General features: G+C 47.6%; 1 protein-coding gene across 1 annotated transcript in view; it reads left to right on the forward strand.

Annotated features, from left to right (window-relative positions):
• The window catches only part of STK36 (serine/threonine kinase 36), a 128,642-nt gene that overhangs the window by 32,357 nt on the left and 76,886 nt on the right, over positions 1-19,399 (forward strand). The window contains exons 6-8 of the mRNA XM_078768054.1: positions 5,899-6,148; positions 6,273-6,366; positions 19,101-19,267. Of these exons, the coding sequence (XP_078624180.1) occupies positions 5,899-6,148; positions 6,273-6,366; positions 19,101-19,267 (511 nt within the window). The remainder of the gene's footprint in view (positions 1-5,898; positions 6,149-6,272; positions 6,367-19,100; positions 19,268-19,399) is intronic.

Consider the following 19,399-nt stretch of genomic DNA (forward strand, 5'->3'; position numbering starts at 1 on the left):
AGTTAGTGGAGCAGGTTCAAAGGAACACTGCGGTATTAGGAGGTTTAAAGGCGACACAGAAAGAACTAAAAGATGACTTGGTAGCGACGAAGAGGGAATGTCAGATGGTACGTGAGGGACTGACAACGAGGTTGGACGAGGTGATAGAGGTAATGGAGACGAAGGACCGGCAGGTGAGGACGCACATGGAAACGGTCAAGGTAGCCTTGGAGGACGAGCTTGAGGAGACGTACCGGGGAATAAAAGAGGTGAGGCACAAATTAGAAGAAGTGGAAGAAGGGGTGAGCGAAATTAAGAAGCGACGGAGAGGGGATAAGAAAGAGATAAAAGAGGAGATAAAAGAATTGGTCCAAAGTCTGTGTTTGGATCGTGATGATGTGCTCATTAACCGGATGAGGGATTCGCAGGTGATGGAGGAGAAGCGAAGAGGAAGAGGACCCGGTGTAAGTGGTGACCAATATGGTCGTGCGTATGATGCGCCAGGGGATTTAAGGAGCTTGGGGGTCGAGATGGACCCGGGTGTTCGTGAGAGGCCGTTGGTGAAGTGTGCGACAGGTCTGGTGTGCGAAAAAGGAGGTGTGCGAGAAAATCCGACTCTGGGGTGTGTGAGGAAAAAGTGCGTGCCAAGGAGTGAGTGTGCTGGCGAGAGTGAGTCGGTCGTAGCGCGTGTGCGAGGGAGCACGTGGAAGCGCGGTGTGGTGAGTGTTACAGAGGGTGTAACGGGAGAGTGTGCGCGAGAAAGGTGTGTGACGGACAGGTGCATGAGGAAAGAGTGCGCTGTCAGAAGTAAGGAAGAGTGTCCACCTGTGGTGAGTGTTACAGAGGGTGTAACGGGAGAGTGTGCGCGAGAAAGGTGTGTGACGGACAGGTGCATGAGGAAAGAGTGCGCTGTCAGAAGTAAGGAAGAGTGTCCACCTGTGGTGAGTGTTACAGAGGGTGTAACTGGAGAGTGTGCGCGAGAAAGGTGTGTGACGGACAGGTGCATGGGGAAAGAGTGCGCTGTCAGAAGAAAGGAAGAGTGTCCACCTGTGGTGAGTGTTACAGAGGGTGTAACGGGAGAGTGTGCGCGAGAAAGGTGTGTGACGGACAGGTGCATGGGGAAAGAGTGCGCTGTCAAGAGTAAGGGTGAGTGCGCTGTCAGGAATGGAGGTGGAAGTAGTGAGAGTGACATGGAGCGTGAGTTAGTTGTGACAGGTGAGCGAGGATGTACACCTGGGATGGAAGGATGCACACCTGGAATGGTAGAGCGTGAGTGGGAATGCACGCTGGAGTTGGTGGTGAGGCACGTGGATGGGTGTGCGAATGAGGGCACACCTGTGATTGTCACAGAGGAGGTGACCGAGGAGGGGGCGCGAAGAGGTGTTTTGGTGAGGTGTGCGACCAACGAATGTGTGCCAAAGTGTTCGGTGGTCAGGTGTGTGACCAAGGCTGTGAGTGGAATGGGTGTACCTGGGTGTGTAAGGAAAGGTACGAGGAGCATGGGCACGGCTGGATGTGTGAGCAAGGAACGGGCTGCGGGATGTAAGCATGCAGGTGAAGCATCGACGTTAGACGGGGTAGAGTTTAGAACGACTTATAGCCGAGTCGGGCCCTCGGTGCGTGCCGGGCCTCGCTTTGAACGGCCGCGTCCAGGCTCCACTAGGCGGAGCTGGCAGCCCAATAGAAAGGGTCGTCATGGCGACCACGTCTTGTTGAGACGTGCCGGCAGGTCGAGATCGGGACATTGGATGGCTCCGCGCCGAGGTGATGCGTGGGATCTCGGCCCGGGTAAGCCCCCGTCCCTGCACCGAGTGCCGGACGCATTCAGCCGCTGGCACAAAACAACCAGCATCCATTGCTTGGCTTTACGAAGCCGGGCTTTGGACAGGGATTGGCGCACCGAAAGGTATTAGTGAGTCGACTGGGTGATGAGGTTAGTGTTTTGGACCCAAAATTAGAGAAAAACAAAATTTGATGATTGGCAAAGGATTGGCAGTAGTGATTGGCAGATGATGGGCAGTGATTGGCCAAATTTTTGATTTGTTGAAATTTGATGTGCAAAATTGGTAGTGAGAGACCCCCGATGTGGTGGGATGGCAAATCCACCATCCCTCACAGGTAGGGGGCAAAGGAGCAATAGTTTATGGGGTGTATGGCAGTGAAAACTAGCCCGGGTGGGTTAGGTTATATCAATAGGGCCCTAGAAGATGACAGTAGGTAACGTTAAGATTAGTTAGTGACTGATACCTGTAGTGGGGACGCAGGTAGATTAGTATGGATGATAATGACGAGGGAGCGCAATAGTTAAAGGGACGACTGGGAAGCGCAAGTTTCAGAAGGGAGTAGTTAGCTGAGATGATGCCGTGTGTGTGAGGATGGAACAGGTGTGATTGCACAGGTGTGCAATTGGACAGGTGTGTGGAGCAGTGTATGAGTAGTGAGTGTGTGGATCAGCGCGAATGCGCTTGGGGAGAGAAGGGTGCAGGTGGCACCAGGTGTGAGAGCACAGGTGTGCAAGTACAGGTGTGTGGAGAGAGTTGGAGTAAGTGGTACGGAGTGGTGTGCATGGTGCGAAGGTGTGAATGGGGGAAGAGTGGACCCCCATCACGGATACCCGGGGCGGGTAGTGTAAGTGTTAGGTAGAGGGTGCAGGTAAATTGTGGTTGGATATTGGCATTTGTGGTGCGGTTGCAGAATGGTGTTGTGAATGGGTGCATTAGTGTTGTGGAAATGGCTGGGCGTGTAGCCTGTTAGTGTGTGTAGTTGGTTGGGCACTCCACCACTGTGAGGATGTCGGCCAGGTGAGGCCGCAGGTGGGCTCTGGGAGCCGGTAGTTGTGAGTGGGTGCCTGAGGATCCCGGGTGTGGATCGGGCAGCCCAGTGCCAGAGAGGGCACGGAGTGGGGAGAGAGCCAGAGGGCCTTCCCCAGGTAGTTAGGTTAGGGTGAGGAGCAGGTAAGCTCGGAGGCAACTGCAGTGGTGGAGGTGTGCAGGTGGGTAGACCCACTGGGAGAGGTACACGCCGCAGCCCAGAAATTGTGCGAGGGCACCGGGAGATGAATCGGGGGAGTGAGACCCCAAATTGAAGAGCACCACAGTTTGGCCAATGGGAATTGGTTTTTAGAACCCATAGTGTAAGAGGGCCAATGGTTTGGCCGGAGAGAGACCCCGGGTAGTGTAAAGTTGTTAAAGTCATTTAGGAGATAGTTAGGATTGATGAACCTGTCGCACCAGACGCAGCCACTTACCTGTGGTGATGATGATGACTCCACACCTGTGTTTTCTTTGTTTGTGTTGCAGAAATGAGAATTGCTGTTGGATTTGTGAGACGCATCACGACGTGGATGAGACATTGGGGTGATTCCATCTCTCCCTCCCTAGGAGGGACTGATGATGAATTGGTGATGGCAAATTTTGATGTGCAGTTGGAGATGGCAAATTTTGATGAGAGTTGAAAATGGCAAATTTGATTGGTTAGGAGGGAGAGAAGACGAATTTGGTTTATGGGAGGAACGGGGAAGACAGTAGGGATGTTTGTTGATTTGTAAAGTAGATGTTTATGGGTAGTGTTGTGTTTTGTGGATACAGTAAGGGGTAAGGGAGGGGCCATGTAGGTTACCTGGTGGGGGGGGCGTACGGTAGGAACGTACCTGTCTCACCTGGTTCCCATGTGCCCCCAGTGTGCATCACCTTGCATTGCGTGCACTTTTGCGCCCTTACCACCTTACTCACTTGTCTGCTTCTTTTGTCTCCCACCTCCGAGGATCTGGCTTTGGGGTAAAGAGAGAGGAGAGAGAGGTGCTGGCGACGCAGTTGTGGGCCTGCACTTTCGCTGTTCGCTGCCTGGATCGGTACACCATATGGACCGCAATGTTTGTGGCCACCCACAATGGACCGCAGTTCGTTTGCGGCCAAGCACCACCCGGGGATGGACCTATGGGTCAACGTGGCACCTATGCCATACAGGTGAACCACTTTTAGTTAACCACCAAGTGCACCACAAGAAGAGCAAGAGACACCTGCAGGGTTAGGGGTTGTTGAAGTTATTTTTATTCCAATGAACAATGGTGACTGCACCGATTGGTGGTGGGGTGGTGCTTTTGATGCGCGGGAAGGGTGCTCTGCACGTTATTAAAGGCCGTCGGCCACAGAGCACTCGTGGGTTGGTGTATCGATGTTGGCAAGCGCGCTCTCTCTATGCATAACATCTGCATGTGTTCCTCCAAAGACAGGTCCTGGATCGTAGTGTAAATATCAGCGTAGTCTTGTAAATAATGCTCCCTACCGGCTGTATGTTTAGTTTGAGGATTCTTTCCGGATTCGGTTATCCTGTGGGTGTGTTTCTGAGAGGAGAAGGGTGCAACGTCGCAGGGGGACATATTTACTCATTTGTGAATATCTATAAAACTGTCGCACTCAGGGTAGAGTTAATAGTAGAGGGAACTACATTGCGTGCCACACTAAAGTAGGTAAAAATTTATCGGGTCGGGACGCCCCGAGGGTAGAGAAGGGTGCAATGTTGCGAATATGGAATTTGACCTCCATATCCGCTTGTAAATATTCCCCTATCTTCTCCGATACTCCCCAACTCTCCCCTTACCCCATTCCCTAGTCCCATTGTCTGTAAACAACACCCATTAGAGCCGATCTTCCCCTTCATTCCCCCATTAAATGTCGTGCCCAGGTCCCCCGCACCACACGTAGACAATTATAGGACATCTTGCTAGTTATTCTTAATCTATGTCAGTTAAGGACTTGTTTCCATTAATTATGACTCTTCGTTGCACCAGAATGTGATTATATGGCACCTGTTAGGAAGTTTAGGACCTCCCCATACCTCCCCGCATCTCTTCCCATCATCTCAAGCTCCAACAACAACCACAACAACAGCGGCTTTGCGTCCTCACTCCGGCTCGGTTGGCCGCCATTGAACATGTGCTCGACGGGGTTACCCAGAAGGGGGCTCCCTGTCGGCCCCTCGTCAAGGGCGGAGCCGGTAACCCCCGCACCCAATGAGAAGCCATGGGCCGATGCCATATGGGGCGGAGCTAACGAGCGAGGGCGTGACTCCCCGCCGGATATACGCGGCCCCGCGCCGGACGTGACGTCAGAGATGCGCCCCGAGCTTGGAAGGACAAGACGCCACCCTCCCGAGCGCTGAGCGACCTCCCCGGCATCTCCACCAAAGTCGCGACCCACGAGCGCTGAGCGACCTCCCCGCATCTGCTGGACACCACCGTACGTGATTCTGTCCCTGAGCACAAGGTGCACCTTGTGCTGGCCATCGAATACCCGCTTTCCTAGCCATCAATCCCCGTGTGAGTCAGTTTTTGTCCTGTTTCTCTGTGGTCTGTCGGGAATAATATAAGGTTGTGTCTAAGTGCCCACCTTCCTATGTTTCCCTCTTGTCCCTGTAATCTAACCTTTTTCCGTACGAATATACTTGAGAACTGAACCCCTGGTGTCGTATTGTGTCATTATAACCCAGCCGGGTGTCTTCTCTTTCCTATTGAGCCAGCATAGCGCGGCTTCGTCGACGTTCGAGTACAATCGGGTAACTTGTACGGATACGGCGGCCATCCCGCTCGGCCCACCATACCATCAAAGTCGTATCTGTAACAATATGTACATGGTAAAAGCGCACACCCCGGCCTGGTCTATTTGACATCCGATTTCAGGCCACACTTTCTGGTTGATTCTTAATGCTGACACTGCAAGCACAAAAAAATGAAAATACACCAATGAAAAAAAAAAAAAAAAATTAAAAACAGGACACCACCACAGGTATCTCTACAGGACAAAAACGTTCAGGTGGTTTAGGGTTTTGAGTGTTTATGAATGTATAAAATAATTTCTGGTTGATTGTGACAGCTTTTAGCAGGTGTTACGATGCAATGATTTGATGGAGCCTCTTTTACAGCTTTGCTCGTGCAATGGGCATCGACACACTGGTTGTGACATCCATCAAGGGCACACCATTGTACATGTGTCCTGAATTGGTCGAAGAAAAGCCGTATGATCACACGGCTGACCTTTGGTCCATGGGATGCATCCTGTATGAGTTGTTCGTGGGCACACCTCCGTTTTACACCACCAACATTTTCCAGCTAATCAACCTCATTGTGAAGGAACCTGTAAAATGGCCCAAACACATGAGCGCTGACTTCAAGGTGTGTGATCATGTCGGACAGGGTGTCGGAATGAGCGGCCACTGTCGTATGAAATATGAAACGGCAATTTTTGTTTTCAGTGAATATGAATTATGAACAAAAAGTGTTTCGTTTCCTTGTGCAGAACTTCCTGCAAGGCCTGCTCATGAAAGATCCCAAAAAGCGCCTCTCTTGGCCAGCTTTGCTGCGACATCCTTTTGTAGCCGGACGTGTGACGGGTAAAAGATGTCATGGTTTACATGTAAAATAATAATTTAGTTTATCATTAAGTGACTTTCTGTTCTGGATATTTTTCTTCCAGTAAGCATGTAAAATGGGAAGCTGTGGTTTCGCTCTTGGTCCAATAAAACATTGGGAGCTGGTTTTGGAATTTGTGAAGGACTTTATTTGAAGTTGCCAAAGCCAATCCTTCATTCTTTAGGGATGCATTTGGAGAAGTAGAGAGGGGAAAGGAGATTGACAAATTATTTGCAGATGGATATGCTGTATTTGCCTCGTTATCATGTAATAGTCTGCTATGTAATAGTCATGTAATAGTCTGCTATGTAATAGTCATGTAATAGTCTGCTATGTAATAGTCATGTAATAGTCTGCTATGTAATAGTCATGTAATAGTCTGCTATGTAATAGTCATGTAATAGTCTGCTATGTAACAGTCATGTAATAGTCTGCTATGTAATAGTCATGTAATAGTCTGCTATGTAATAGTCATGTAATAGTCTGCTATGTAATAGTCATGTAATAGTCTGCTATGTAATAGTCATGTAATAGTCTGCTATGTAATAGTCATGTAATAGTCTGCTATGTAATAGTCATGTAATAGTCTGCTATGTAATAGTCATGTAATAGTCTGCTATGTAATAGTCATGTAATAGTCTGCTATGTAATAGTCATGTAATAGTCTGCTATGTAATAGTCATGTAATAGTCTGCTATGTAATAGTCATGTAATAGTCTGCTATGTAATAGTCATGTAATAGTCTGCCATGTAATAGTCATGTAATAGTCTGCTATGTAATAGTCATGTAATAGTCTGCCATGTAATAGTCATGTAATAGTCTGCTATATAATAGTCATGTCATACTCTGCTATGTAATAGTCATGTAATAGTCTGCTATGTAATAGTCATGTAATAGTCTGCTATGTAATAGTCATGTAATAGTCTGCTATGTAATAGTCATGTAATAGTCTGCTATGTAATAGTCATCTAATAGTCTGCTATGTAATAGTCATGTAATAGTCTGCTATGTAATCGTCATGTAATAGTCTGCTATGTAATAGTCATGTAATAGTCTGCTATGTAATAGTCATGTAATAGTCTGCTATGTAATAGTCATGTAATAGTCTGCTATGTAATAGTCATGTAATAGTCTGCTATGTAATAGTCATGTAATAGTCTGCTATGTAATAGTCATGTAATAGTCTGCTATGTAATAGTCATGTAATAGTCTGCTATGTAACAGTCATGTAATAGTCTGCTATGTAATAGTCATGTAATAGTCTGCTATGTAATAGTCATGTAATAGTCTGCTATGTAATAGTCATGTAATAGTCTGCTATGTAATAGTCATGTAATAGTCTGCTATGTAATAGTCATGTAATAGTCTGCTATGTAATAGTCATGTAATAGTCTGCTATGTAACAGTCATGTAATAGTCTGCTATGTAATAGTCATGTAATAGTCTGCTATGTAATAGTCATGTAATAGTCTGCTATGTAATAGTCATGTAATAGTCTGCTATGTAATAGTCATGTAATAGTCTGCTATGTAATAGTCATGTAATAGTCTGCTATGTAATAGTCATGTAATAGTCTGTTATGTAATAGTCTGCTATGTAATAGTCATGTAATAGTCTACTATGTAATAGTCATGTAATAGTCTACTATGTAATAGTCATGTAATAGTCTACTATGTAATAGTCATGTAATAGTCTGCTATGTAATAGTCATGTAATAGTCTGCTATGTAATAGTCATGTAATAGTCTGCTATGTAATAGTCATGTAATAGTCTACTATGTAATAGTCATGTAATAGTCTGCTATGTTATAGTCTGCTATGTAATAGTCTGCTATGTAATAGTCATGTAATAGTCTACTATGTAATAGTCATGTAATAGTCTACTATGTGTTACGTGGTCCCCTCGGTGAATACCTGGTCTCGGTGACCCCCGGACCGGGAGAGGAACTTCGCCAGAAAGCTGTATTATATATGCGCTTTCGCCACGCAATCCATATGAAGTTCACCCAAGAGACAACTGATGTTCAAGGATATATTTCCAATGGTAATGATACCATACAATTTCAATGACACAACCACGGAGATTTTCCCCGAGCAATCAACAATACACAACCATCAACAATTCTTAATCCACAATCAATTCCCTATGATTAAGCTGGCCATCTTATATATGTGTGTCCCGGTGAGTACTCACAACCCCCTTTTGGTCTCGGTCCCGCACAATGTCTCTGGGCCCCTCCTGACCAAGATGATGGTCGGCGTAGCCGCACTCGGGCGGTTGAACGAACCCCGGGTGGACGTGTTTCCACCGGGCAGGTATCGTACCGCTACCAGGCACCCCGGCTGCAGCCCCTCGTGGCCACGCGAAGCGGGTACGGGAAAGCAAGCCAAACCCCACGCCGCTTGCAAGGCGTGTTAGGCCCCCAACGGGCGACCCGTACGCGTCTGTTTTGACGGTGTCGCGAACGGCGCCAAAACGCTGGGTCGGTGCACGGCCACCCGACAGTTTGACGTCCACCGGGCAGGTATCCGTCCCGGTAACTCCTCTCGCCAGACCGGCTGCGGAACGCCGCTTTTCCACGCAGCGCAAGGTCGACCCCACCTTTCGTCGGAGCGGGGCGAGGAAGAATAATAATCGTCCCTTTTCTTCCTCGTGTCTTTTCTTCTTCCGTTTCCGGTCACTTCCGTTTCTGGCCACTGTTTCAGAAGGGCTCCTGACCCTCCAACCACAACAACTACACAACAACTACAACTACAACAACTTAATATACTACACACGGATAAGCAAAGACCTGAATGGTAATTCACATACATTCACATAAATATGTAACACTCCCCCCCTTCAAGAAAGAAAGTTTGAACCCAGCGAAAACTTTCTTTGCCGGCCAATTTGGAGAAACAAACCAGATAACTCAACCCCCCCACATTATCCGTTCCCCCCGGGCACAGTTATCACTTAAAAATAAAGCAACCAAAATTTCCCCACAACCCCTCCAGATTACTCCCTCTGGACTAAGCACCAGCAACGACATTGTCCCTGCTAAATCAAACTCCATCTCATGACCCTCTGACTTTGACCGTCAGTTTCTTGTGAATGAAGGTTAAGGGGTTGATCAAAGATCCAAAGTTAAGCAACTCGATAGCACTTTTTCCGGGAGGCCAAGCCGAGTATTCACTACATAGATGCCTTTAGGAACGTGAAGTTCAGGGTTAGTCCATGCAGGAAAGTTCTCTACAGGGGCGCCTTGAGGAACGGGAGTTCACGGTTAGTCCGTGCATGAAAGTTCACTACATGGACGCCTTTAGGAACGGCGTTCACGGTTAATCCGTGTAGGAATCATGGCTCGGCGGCTCCGCCGCCTTCAGTGCTTCAACTTCTCAGAACTTCCCTAATAATTATGGTGGGACCGCTTGTCCCTGTAGTCCCATGAATAGCGGTCTCCTTCTCGGCCACTACTTGGACAATCCTTCCTTCGGGAGCTGCCGTAACTCAGGGAGCCTCCATAATAATATTGATTGCGGCCACCACCAACACTACCGCCCAGTTGTCCTCTCCTGTAGACTTCTCGACGCCTACGAAATGCCTTCCCTACTGTTATGGTCCGACCCTCCAAATCCTTGCCATTCCAATTCTTCTCTGCCTCTCTGGCGTCTTCTGTGCTTGCAAACGTGACAAAGCCGAACCCTCTTGACTGTTGCGTTTCCCAGTCTCTTACCAACCGCACTTCCACCAGCGGCCCATATCTGTTGAAGACAGAGGTCAGAACTTCTTCCTCTGTTTTGAAGTTCAGTCCCCCTACAAATAACTTGGCACTTTTGTCGCCATCCCGAGCTGGTGTGGTGTTATTTTCCCTGCTGGGCTCTTTACCAACCCTCAGGTTACCATAAACTTGACCCCCGGCCAAATCATTCCCGATAACCACAGATACACCCTCTACAGGAAGCGTGGCTTGTAAACCGACGGTGACCGGTCCTGACACCAAATCGGACTCCAAATGGATGACATGAAGGGGAGCACTAACACCGCCCCCGATCCCCTGTAAACGAACACTATCCCCCGTTGCCGTCTCCTCGGACCATGGCAAAATGCCTTCAAGCATTAAAGATTGATGTGCCCCTGTGTCCCTCAATATCCTAACCGGTTTCCGGTTAGTCGAGGCTCCATCCCGTGACACAAACCCCTCTGAAATAAATGGTTGGTAACCCTTTTGATGGCGATTTCTCACAATGGCCATTGGCCATTGCATTTGGAGTCGTAATAGTCGGACTCCGCTCTGGGTCTTCCCTTTTCCGGAGGTAACATTGGGACATCAAGTGTCCAGTTTTATGGCAAAAAGCACAAGTAGGCCCAGGGGAGAACCTCGGGGTCGGCCTTGAGCCCCCCGAAAAATAAGTTTGTCTTGGGTCCGTAGCCCTCTGATTTCTAACAGTTGGGGTATCATAGTTGTCCCCATAATCATCTCGAGGTCGCCGCCATGTATTGTCGTTCTCCGCACCTGCTGTTCCCCACCTCCCCTGCGGAGATCTAGGCGAGGAGTTAGGTTCGTGGACCCCTATTCGGTGGGTTAAGGCATAATCATCTGCCATGGGGGCTGCCTCCCACAACTTTGGTACTTTCTTTTCCTGCAGGTACACTTTGATGTCCTCGTGGACACACTGCTGAAATTCCTCCACCAGGATCAAGTCACGCAAGGTTTCGAAGTCTTTCCCGACTCCTTTTGACTCACACCACCGATCAAACATGTTTTCTTTCACTCTGGCAAACTCCACATGGGTCTCACTCTCCCTCTTCCTGGCATTCCTGAAGTTTTGCCTGTAAGCTTCCGGAACCAACTCATAGGCTTTGAGGATGTGCTTCTTCAGTACCTCATAATCTGCACATTGGTCCATTGGTAGCGCCGAATAAATCTCTTGAGCTTTTCCCACCAGCACACTTTGCACGAGTATGGTCCAGGCCTCCTCCGGCCAGTTTAATTGTCGAGCCACTTTCTCAAAGTGTGGAAAAAATCTCGCGACTTCCTTCTCACTGAACGGTGGAACCAGCCTCACATGTCTGCCCACATCCCAGGTTTTCTGGTAAGGTGTCGACCCCGTCAGCAAGGGTGGTGCCTCTCCCCGTTCTCTCATTAACTCCAGCTCCTTGAATTTAATTTCTTGCTGAAGCTCCATGTCACGTTCCTTTAATTTCCTTTCCGCTTTTCTCTCCTCTGCTTCGAGTTCCCTTGTTTTCATCCTTGATCCGTTCCTGGCTCCGTAATTGCAACTCCAGTTTCCGGAGCTCAACGTCTTCTGGTTCTTCGGGTAGCCACTCCCAGGCTAACTCGTCCCATGTTCCTAATCCCACCATAGATTGTATCACCGTGGCCTGCAACTCTGCCTTCCTCAAATTAGTTCGGACCTCCAAGTTAAAATGTTTGGCCAATTTCAAGAGGTCCGACTTTAGCAACGCTCGGAACTGTGCCTCACTCGGGGTTACCCCAAAGTTCTGTGCCACAAACGCCATGGTGTCTATCGTTAACACCTGTTAACCTTCACCCAAGACTTTACCCCAATTTCTCAAAAATTTTTACCAATTAATAATTAATTAATAAATTTTAATTAATAAAATATTATTATTTTATTATGTTATACAATTTTAGATCCCGGACGTAGACCCAATTGCGAAACCGCAAATCGTAATTTGGACGAGCCCCCAATTCTGTTACGTGGTCCCCTCGGTGAATACCTGGTCTCGGTGACCCCCGGACCGGGAGAGGAACTTCGCCAGAAAGCTGTATTATATATGCGCTTTCGCCACGCAATCCATATGAAGTTCACCCAAGAGACAACTGATGTTCAAGGATATATTTCCAATGGTAATGATACCATACAATTTCAATGACACAACCACGGAGATTTTCCCCGAGCAATCAACAATACACAACCATCAACAATTCTTAATCCACAATCAATTCCCTATGATTAAGATGGCCATCTTATATATGTGTGTCCCGGTGAGTACTCACAACCCCCTTTTGGTCTCGGTCTCGCACAATGTCTCTGGGCCCCTCCTGACCAAGATGATGGTCGGCGTAGCCGCACTCGGGCGGTTGAACGAACCCCGGGTGGACGTGTTTCCACCGGGCAGGTATCGTACCGCTACCAGGCACCCCGGCTGCAGCCCCTCGTGGCCACGCGAAGCGGGTACGGGAAAGCAAGCCAAACCCCACGCCGCTTGCAAGGCGTGTTAGGCCCCCAACGGGCGACCCGTACGCGTCTGTTTTGACGGTGTCGCGAACGGCGCCAAAACGCTGGGTCGGTGCACGGCCACCCGACAGTTTGACGTCCACCGGGCAGGTATCCGTCCCGGTAACTCCTCTCGCCAGACCGGCTGCGGAACGCCGCTTTTCCACGCAGCGCAAGGTCGACCCCACCTTTCGTCGGAGCGGGGCGAGGAAGAATAATAATCGTCCCTTTTCTTCCTCGTGTCTTTTCTTCTTCCGTTTCCGGTCACTTCCGTTTCCGGCCACTGTTTCAGAAGGGCTCCTGACCCTCCAACCACAACAACTACACAACAACTACAACTACAACAACTTAATATACTACACACGGATAAGCAAAGACCTGACTGGTAATTCACATACATTCACATAAATATGTAACATATGTAATAGTCATGTAATAGTCTGCTATGTAATAGTCTGCTATGTAATAGTCTGCTATGTAATAGTCATGTAATAGTCTACTATGTAATAGTCATGTAATAGTCTACTATGTAATAGTCATGTAATAGTCTGCTATGTAATAGTCATGTAATAGTCTGCTATGTAATAGTCATGTAATAGTCTGCTATGTAATAGTCATGTAATAGTCTGCTATGTAATAGTCATGTAATAGTCTGCTATGTAATAGTCATGTAATAGTCTGCTATGTAATAGTCATGTAATAGTCTACTATGTAATAGTCATGTAATAGTCTGCTATGTAATAGTCTGCTATGTAATAGTCATGTAATAGTCTGCTATGTAATAGTCATGTAATAGTCTGCTATGTTATAGTCATGTAATAGTCTGCTATGTAATAGTCTGGTATGTAATAGTCATGTAATAGTCTGCTATGTAATAGTCATGTAATAGTCTGCTATGTAATAGTCATGTAATAGTCTGCTATGTAATAGTCATGTAATAGTCTGCTATGTAATAGTCATGTAATAGTCTGCTATGTAATAGTCATGTAATAGTCTGCTATGTAATAGTCATGTAATAGTCTGCTATGTTATAGTCATGTAATAGTCTGATATGTAATAGTCATGTAATAGTCTGCTATGTAATTGTCATGTAATAGTCTGCTATGTAATAGTCATGTAATAGTCTACTATGTAATTGTCATGTAATAGTCTGCTATGTAATAGTCATGTAATAGTCTACTATGTAATAGTCATGTAATAGTCTGCTATTTAATTGTCCTGCACCTTTAGGGCCATAACTCGTATTTACTTATTCTATGTATTGTGCTATGCGAGTACATGCTCATTTATAACTGAATCGGTGTGAATGTCTATCTGTCTGTCTGTCTCTCGCTGGTGTATCATACTCTTCACAGAGCGTCGGTGCTACCAAACAGCTTCCTGGGAAAGGGTCACACTGGGTGGTTTGCCATTGCCTTCCCAGCAGAGATTATGACAGGAATTTATCATTTCTTTATGGTGCCAGTAATAGCTGTCCTACTCTTTGTAAAGGACACCGTGGGATCTTCAACACCAACCAACTAATGTTGGCAGACGGGGCATGCGGCTTAACGTCCATCCGAGGGACGGCACACACATGTTGATGAATCACCTGCCTGTGAAACACCGGGATGACAGTTCATAGCTCGGTCAGGATTCGAACATAGACTAAACAGATTAGAGGTGGGTGTGCGTACCTCTGCAGTCTAGAGCGAGACCATCCTGCCATCCCCAACAGATTAGAGGTGGGTGTGCATACCTCTGGAGTCTAGAGCTAGACCATCCTGCCATCCCCAACAGATTAGAGGTGGGTGTGTGTACCTCTGCAGTCTAGAGCGAGACCATCCTGCCATCCCCAACAGATTAGAGGTGGGTGTGCGTACCTCTGGAGTCTAGAGCTAGACCATCCTGCCATCCCCAACAGATTAGAGGTGGGTGTGCGTACCTCTGCAGTCTAGAGCGAGACCATCCTGCCATCCCCAACAGATTAGAGGTGGGTGTGCGTACCTCTGCAGTCTAGAGCGAGACCATCCTGCCATCCCCAACAGATTAGAGGTGGGTGTGCGTACCTCTGGAGTCTAGAGCTAGACCATCCTGCCATCCCCAACAGATTAGAGGTGGGTGTGCGTACCTCTGGAGTCTAGAGCTAGACCATCCTGCCATCCCCAACAGATTAGAGGTGGGTGTGCGTACCTCTGGAGTCTAGAGCTGGACCATCCTGCCATCTCCAACAGATTAGAGGTGGGTGTGCGTACCTCTGCAGTCTAGAGCGAGACCATCCTGCCATCCCCAACAGATTAGAGGTGGGTGTGCGTACCTCTGGAGTCTAGAGCTAGACCATCCTGCCATCCCCAACAGATTAGAGGTGGGTGTGCGTACCTCTGGAGTCTAGAGCGAGACCATCCTGCCATCCCCAACAGATTAGAGGTGGGTGTGCGTACCTCTGGAGTCTAGAGCTAGACCATCCTGCCATCCCCAACAGATTAGAGGTGGGTGTGCATACCTCTGGAGTCTAGAGCTAGACCATCCTGCCATCCCCAAAGCCCCTACCATTCCTCCCCTATTACCGTAATCTCTCAAATCGATTCCCTTTGTAATCTGTCGTTGCGTTTCTATAATAAATCGTTCTGCAGTTCCTACCACCAGTGAATAAATAAAAGAATCTCTTTTCTCCATCGTTTTACACTTCAAGGCCATTACTAACAGTGCACGAGAACACGAGAAACACCAAAAGTCTCGTGGTGCGAGATAACCATCACGACTGAGCTCAAAAACTGCAGATCGGTACATCAAGAGGTCGCCCGTGATTGGTCTTCCGCAATATTCCAACCCACGATGTTTACGGGGTCACCGTACTGTATGTGGGGTTCACCGTACTGTATGTCGGGTTCTCCGTACTGTATGTCGGGTTCACCGTACTGTATGTCGGGTTCACCATACTGTATGTCGGGTTCTCCGTACTATATGTCAGGTTCACCGGACTGTATGTCGGGCGCACCGTACTGTATGTCGGGTTCACCATACTGTATGTCGGGTGCACCGTACCGTATGTCGGGGTCACCGTACCGTATGTCAGGTTCACCGTACCGTATGTCGGGTGCACCGTACCGTATGTCGGGTGCACCGTACCGTATGTCGCGTTCACCGTACTGTATGTCGGGCGCACCGTACTGTATGTCGGGTTCACCGTACTGTATGTCGGGTTCACCGTACTGTGTCGGGTTCACCGTACTGTATGTCGGGTTCACCGTACTGTATGTTGGGGTCACCGCATTGTATGTCGGGTTCACCGTACTGTATGTCGGGTTCACCGTACTGTATGCCGGGTTCACCGTGCTGTATGTCGGGTTCACCGTACTGTATGTCGGGTTCACCGTACTGTATGTCGGGTTCACCGTACTGTATGTCGGGGTCACCGTACCGTATGTCGGGTTCACCGGACTGTATGTCGGGTTCACCGTACTGTTTGCCGGGTTCACCGTACTGTATGTCGGGTTCACCGTACTGTACGCCGGGTTCACCGTACTGTATGTCGGGTTCACCGCACTGTATGCCGGGGGGCACCGTACTGTATGCCGGGCTCACCGTACTGTATGCCGGGTTCACCGCACTGTATGCCGGGTTCACCGTACTGTATGCCGGGTTCACCGTACTGTATGCCGGGTTCACCGTACTGTATGTCGGGGTCACCGTACTGTATGCCGGGTTCACCGTACTGTATGTCGGGTTCACCGTACTGTATGTCGGGTTCACCGTACTGTATGTCGGTTGATCTGCTCTGTTATTCCGTCTATTTGTTTGGTTGTTTGCCAGTATGTCAATCACCTACAGGTATCAATACACACCGATCTTCACAAAACTTCACTAGCGGGTAGAGTGAGTCAAAAGCTATGAAGCTATTGTTTTTGAGGTCAAAGTTCAAGATCACATTATGGTCAATTTTCATCCGAATGACTGTAAATTTGAACAGAAGTTGAATACAGGGTCACGGAACTGGTTCACCAATCAAAAATCTAGAAGCCTATTGTTTTTGAGGCCCAAAGGACCAGGCCACAGCGGTTGATTTCGCAAGTCCGAGTACATGACCGCTCTTTGTTTGTTTGACTCGCATGCACTCCTAAACCCGCTGGACGGAATGAGTCGAAATTTGTCGGTTTTCCTTGGCTGTGCCTAGAGTCCCTGTATAAAGAGAGTTGCGCCATGCGCTGACCCGAGATTTCTGGTCACGTGATTTCGTGGCGCCATTTTGTGTCTAACTTCACCGTGCGTGAACGTCAGCTTGGTACGGGAATGTTGTTTATTGCCAAACAAAATGACTGGTTGTTCTGCTTTTGGTTGGTCAAACCAATCTGGGAATTATAAGATGTATAGATTCTGTACTGAATGTATGAACCAAGTTTTGTACTGAATGTTTACTGTGTTGGCCTCATCGTGTTCCTGGTGAAATTAAACAAGTTATGGTGAATACGACGTCGTATCTGTGCTTTTCCATATCTGTTCGACTAGACGAGCCGTGCACACTGCAGGTATTTTTAAAAGTTTTTTCTCTGTTTAATTACGGCTTGGCGCAGTCGAAAATTAAGTGTTAATTAAGTCGCCAGCTATGAAACATATTGTTGCGGATATGGGATTTGGCCTCCATATCCGCTTGTAAATATTCCCCTATTTCCCCAATACTCCCCAACTATCCCCAATCCCCCATTCCCTAGTCCCATTGTCTGTAAACAACACTCTGTAGAACCGACCTTCCCCTTTTTCCCCCATTAAATGTCGTGCCCAGGTCCACCGCATCTCACGTAGACAACTTTCGGACATCTTGCTAGTTATTCTTAGTCTATGTCAGTTAAGGACTCGTTTCCATTAATTCTGACTCTTCGTTGCACCAGAATGTGATTGTATGGCACCAGTAGTGAGTTTAGGACCTCCCCATACCTCCTCCCATCTTCCCCATGAAACAACAACAACAACAACTACCACAACAGCGCGCGGGGAGTGTGCGTCCTCACTCCGGCTCGGTTAGCCGCCATTACCCATGTGCGCCGACGGGGTTACCACGAAGGGGCTGACTGTCGGCCCCTCGTCAAGGGCGGAGCCCGGTAACCCTCAGCACCCAATAAGAAGTGGCGGGCCGATTCCATCTGGGGCGGAGCTAACGAGCCGAGGGCGTGTCACTCCCCACCGGATATACGCAGCCACTTACCGGACGTGACGTCAGATGCGCCCCGAGCTTGGAGAAAGAACGTCACCTTCTAGCGCTGAGAGAGACCTCCCGCATCTCTGGACCGGACCGGGTCGATTCTGCCCCTGAGCCAAGGTGCACCTTGAGCCTCGACTACCTGCCCTTCCTTGCCATCAATCCCGGTGTGAGTCAGTCTTGTCCCGTTTATCTGTCGTCTGTCGGGGTTACTATAAGACCGTATTTAAGTGCCTACCTTCCTATGCTGTCTCTCTCGTCCTTGTAATCTAACGTTCCGAAATATTATAACCTCCTCCGGAGGTCTTGAGAACTGTACCCCTGGTGTCGTGTCATTTAAACCCAGCCGTGTGTCCTTTCCTCAATTGATTTAGCGTAGCGCGACTCGGCCAACGTTCGAGTATAATCGGGTAAACTGTGCAGACGCGGTCATACCAAACCGCTCGGTAAACCAACATCCACAACTGCGTCTGTAACAATATTAATCGATCAGGCAATATCCATCAGAGTTCTGGGCAAGGGTGTAGTAATAAATGAACGTTTCAATCTTACTAGATGCCGATGACGTTTTCCTTATGTCAGAGACAGAAGCTGACTTGCAGCTTGTTAAATCATTACAATGGAAATTGAATATAAATGTCGATAAAACTAAAGTTGTACACTATAGAAATATGGCAATACCACGTACAGAATTTGTTTTAAGTGTGTTAGACTATATGTCGGCTGGAAGTCCTACACCGGAATTGCTCTCGGCACCCTTTAAAAAATATTGGATATGCCCACACTCCTTTCTAAAAGTTATTAAAATTCAGAGAACGACAGCATTGGTTTGTCTTACTTATAATGTTAGCTCTTATATGCAGTGTTGGCTTGTAATATGCATTGCCATACCACTTTTAATATCACCACACAGCTCTTTTTCACGGCAATAGCTGAGTTTTTGACAAAACAAATATCACCTGTATGTAATAATAAGACTAAATATGTGTAGTAAATTTTTTTTTAGCAGGTTTAGAATATATCACCCCATATCGCGAATGTACATGTATATCTAATCCGACACACTTAGACACAAAATGGCGTCCAAATTTGAGTTGACACAACTCTCTATATACAGGGACTCTAGCTGTGCCCAGGAGGGTTTTAGGCATTGAAAATAAATTGGGGGGGGGGGCAGGGGAAGGTGGGGGGGGGGGGGTGTTGGGGTTTATACTTGTGTGTTTGGTTACTTCCTGTGATTTATTTATTCAATGATTAATTGATAATGATAATTTCCCCAATTTTCACTTCATGTAACAATGAATGTGTTTCTTGCAGTTATTGAAGACCTCACCGAAAGTGTTCCAAACCTACTAACGCAAGCCCCGAGCCCTGAGCTGCAGGCCCTGAAGGAGACACAGGTTGCATTGCTGTCCCCGAGAGTAGAAAGATCAAACATTCTCCTCAATGCGCACCAGAAAATGGCTGATACCTCCATGATTAAGGTAGACTATCACGTTAGCACCTCCTCACGTTCTTGTCACCAGCTATAAACCATAATTTATTTAATGTATTTCTTTAGTTATTAATTTATTTTGAACAAATCGGTATTACTTAGGCAGTTAAGACCGAAAAAT

The sequence above is a fragment of the Myxine glutinosa genome, chromosome 14 (assembly GCF_964187855.1).
Source record: "Myxine glutinosa chromosome 14, kmMyxGlut1.1, whole genome shotgun sequence".
Lineage (NCBI taxonomy): Eukaryota > Metazoa > Chordata > Myxini > Myxiniformes > Myxinidae > Myxine > Myxine glutinosa.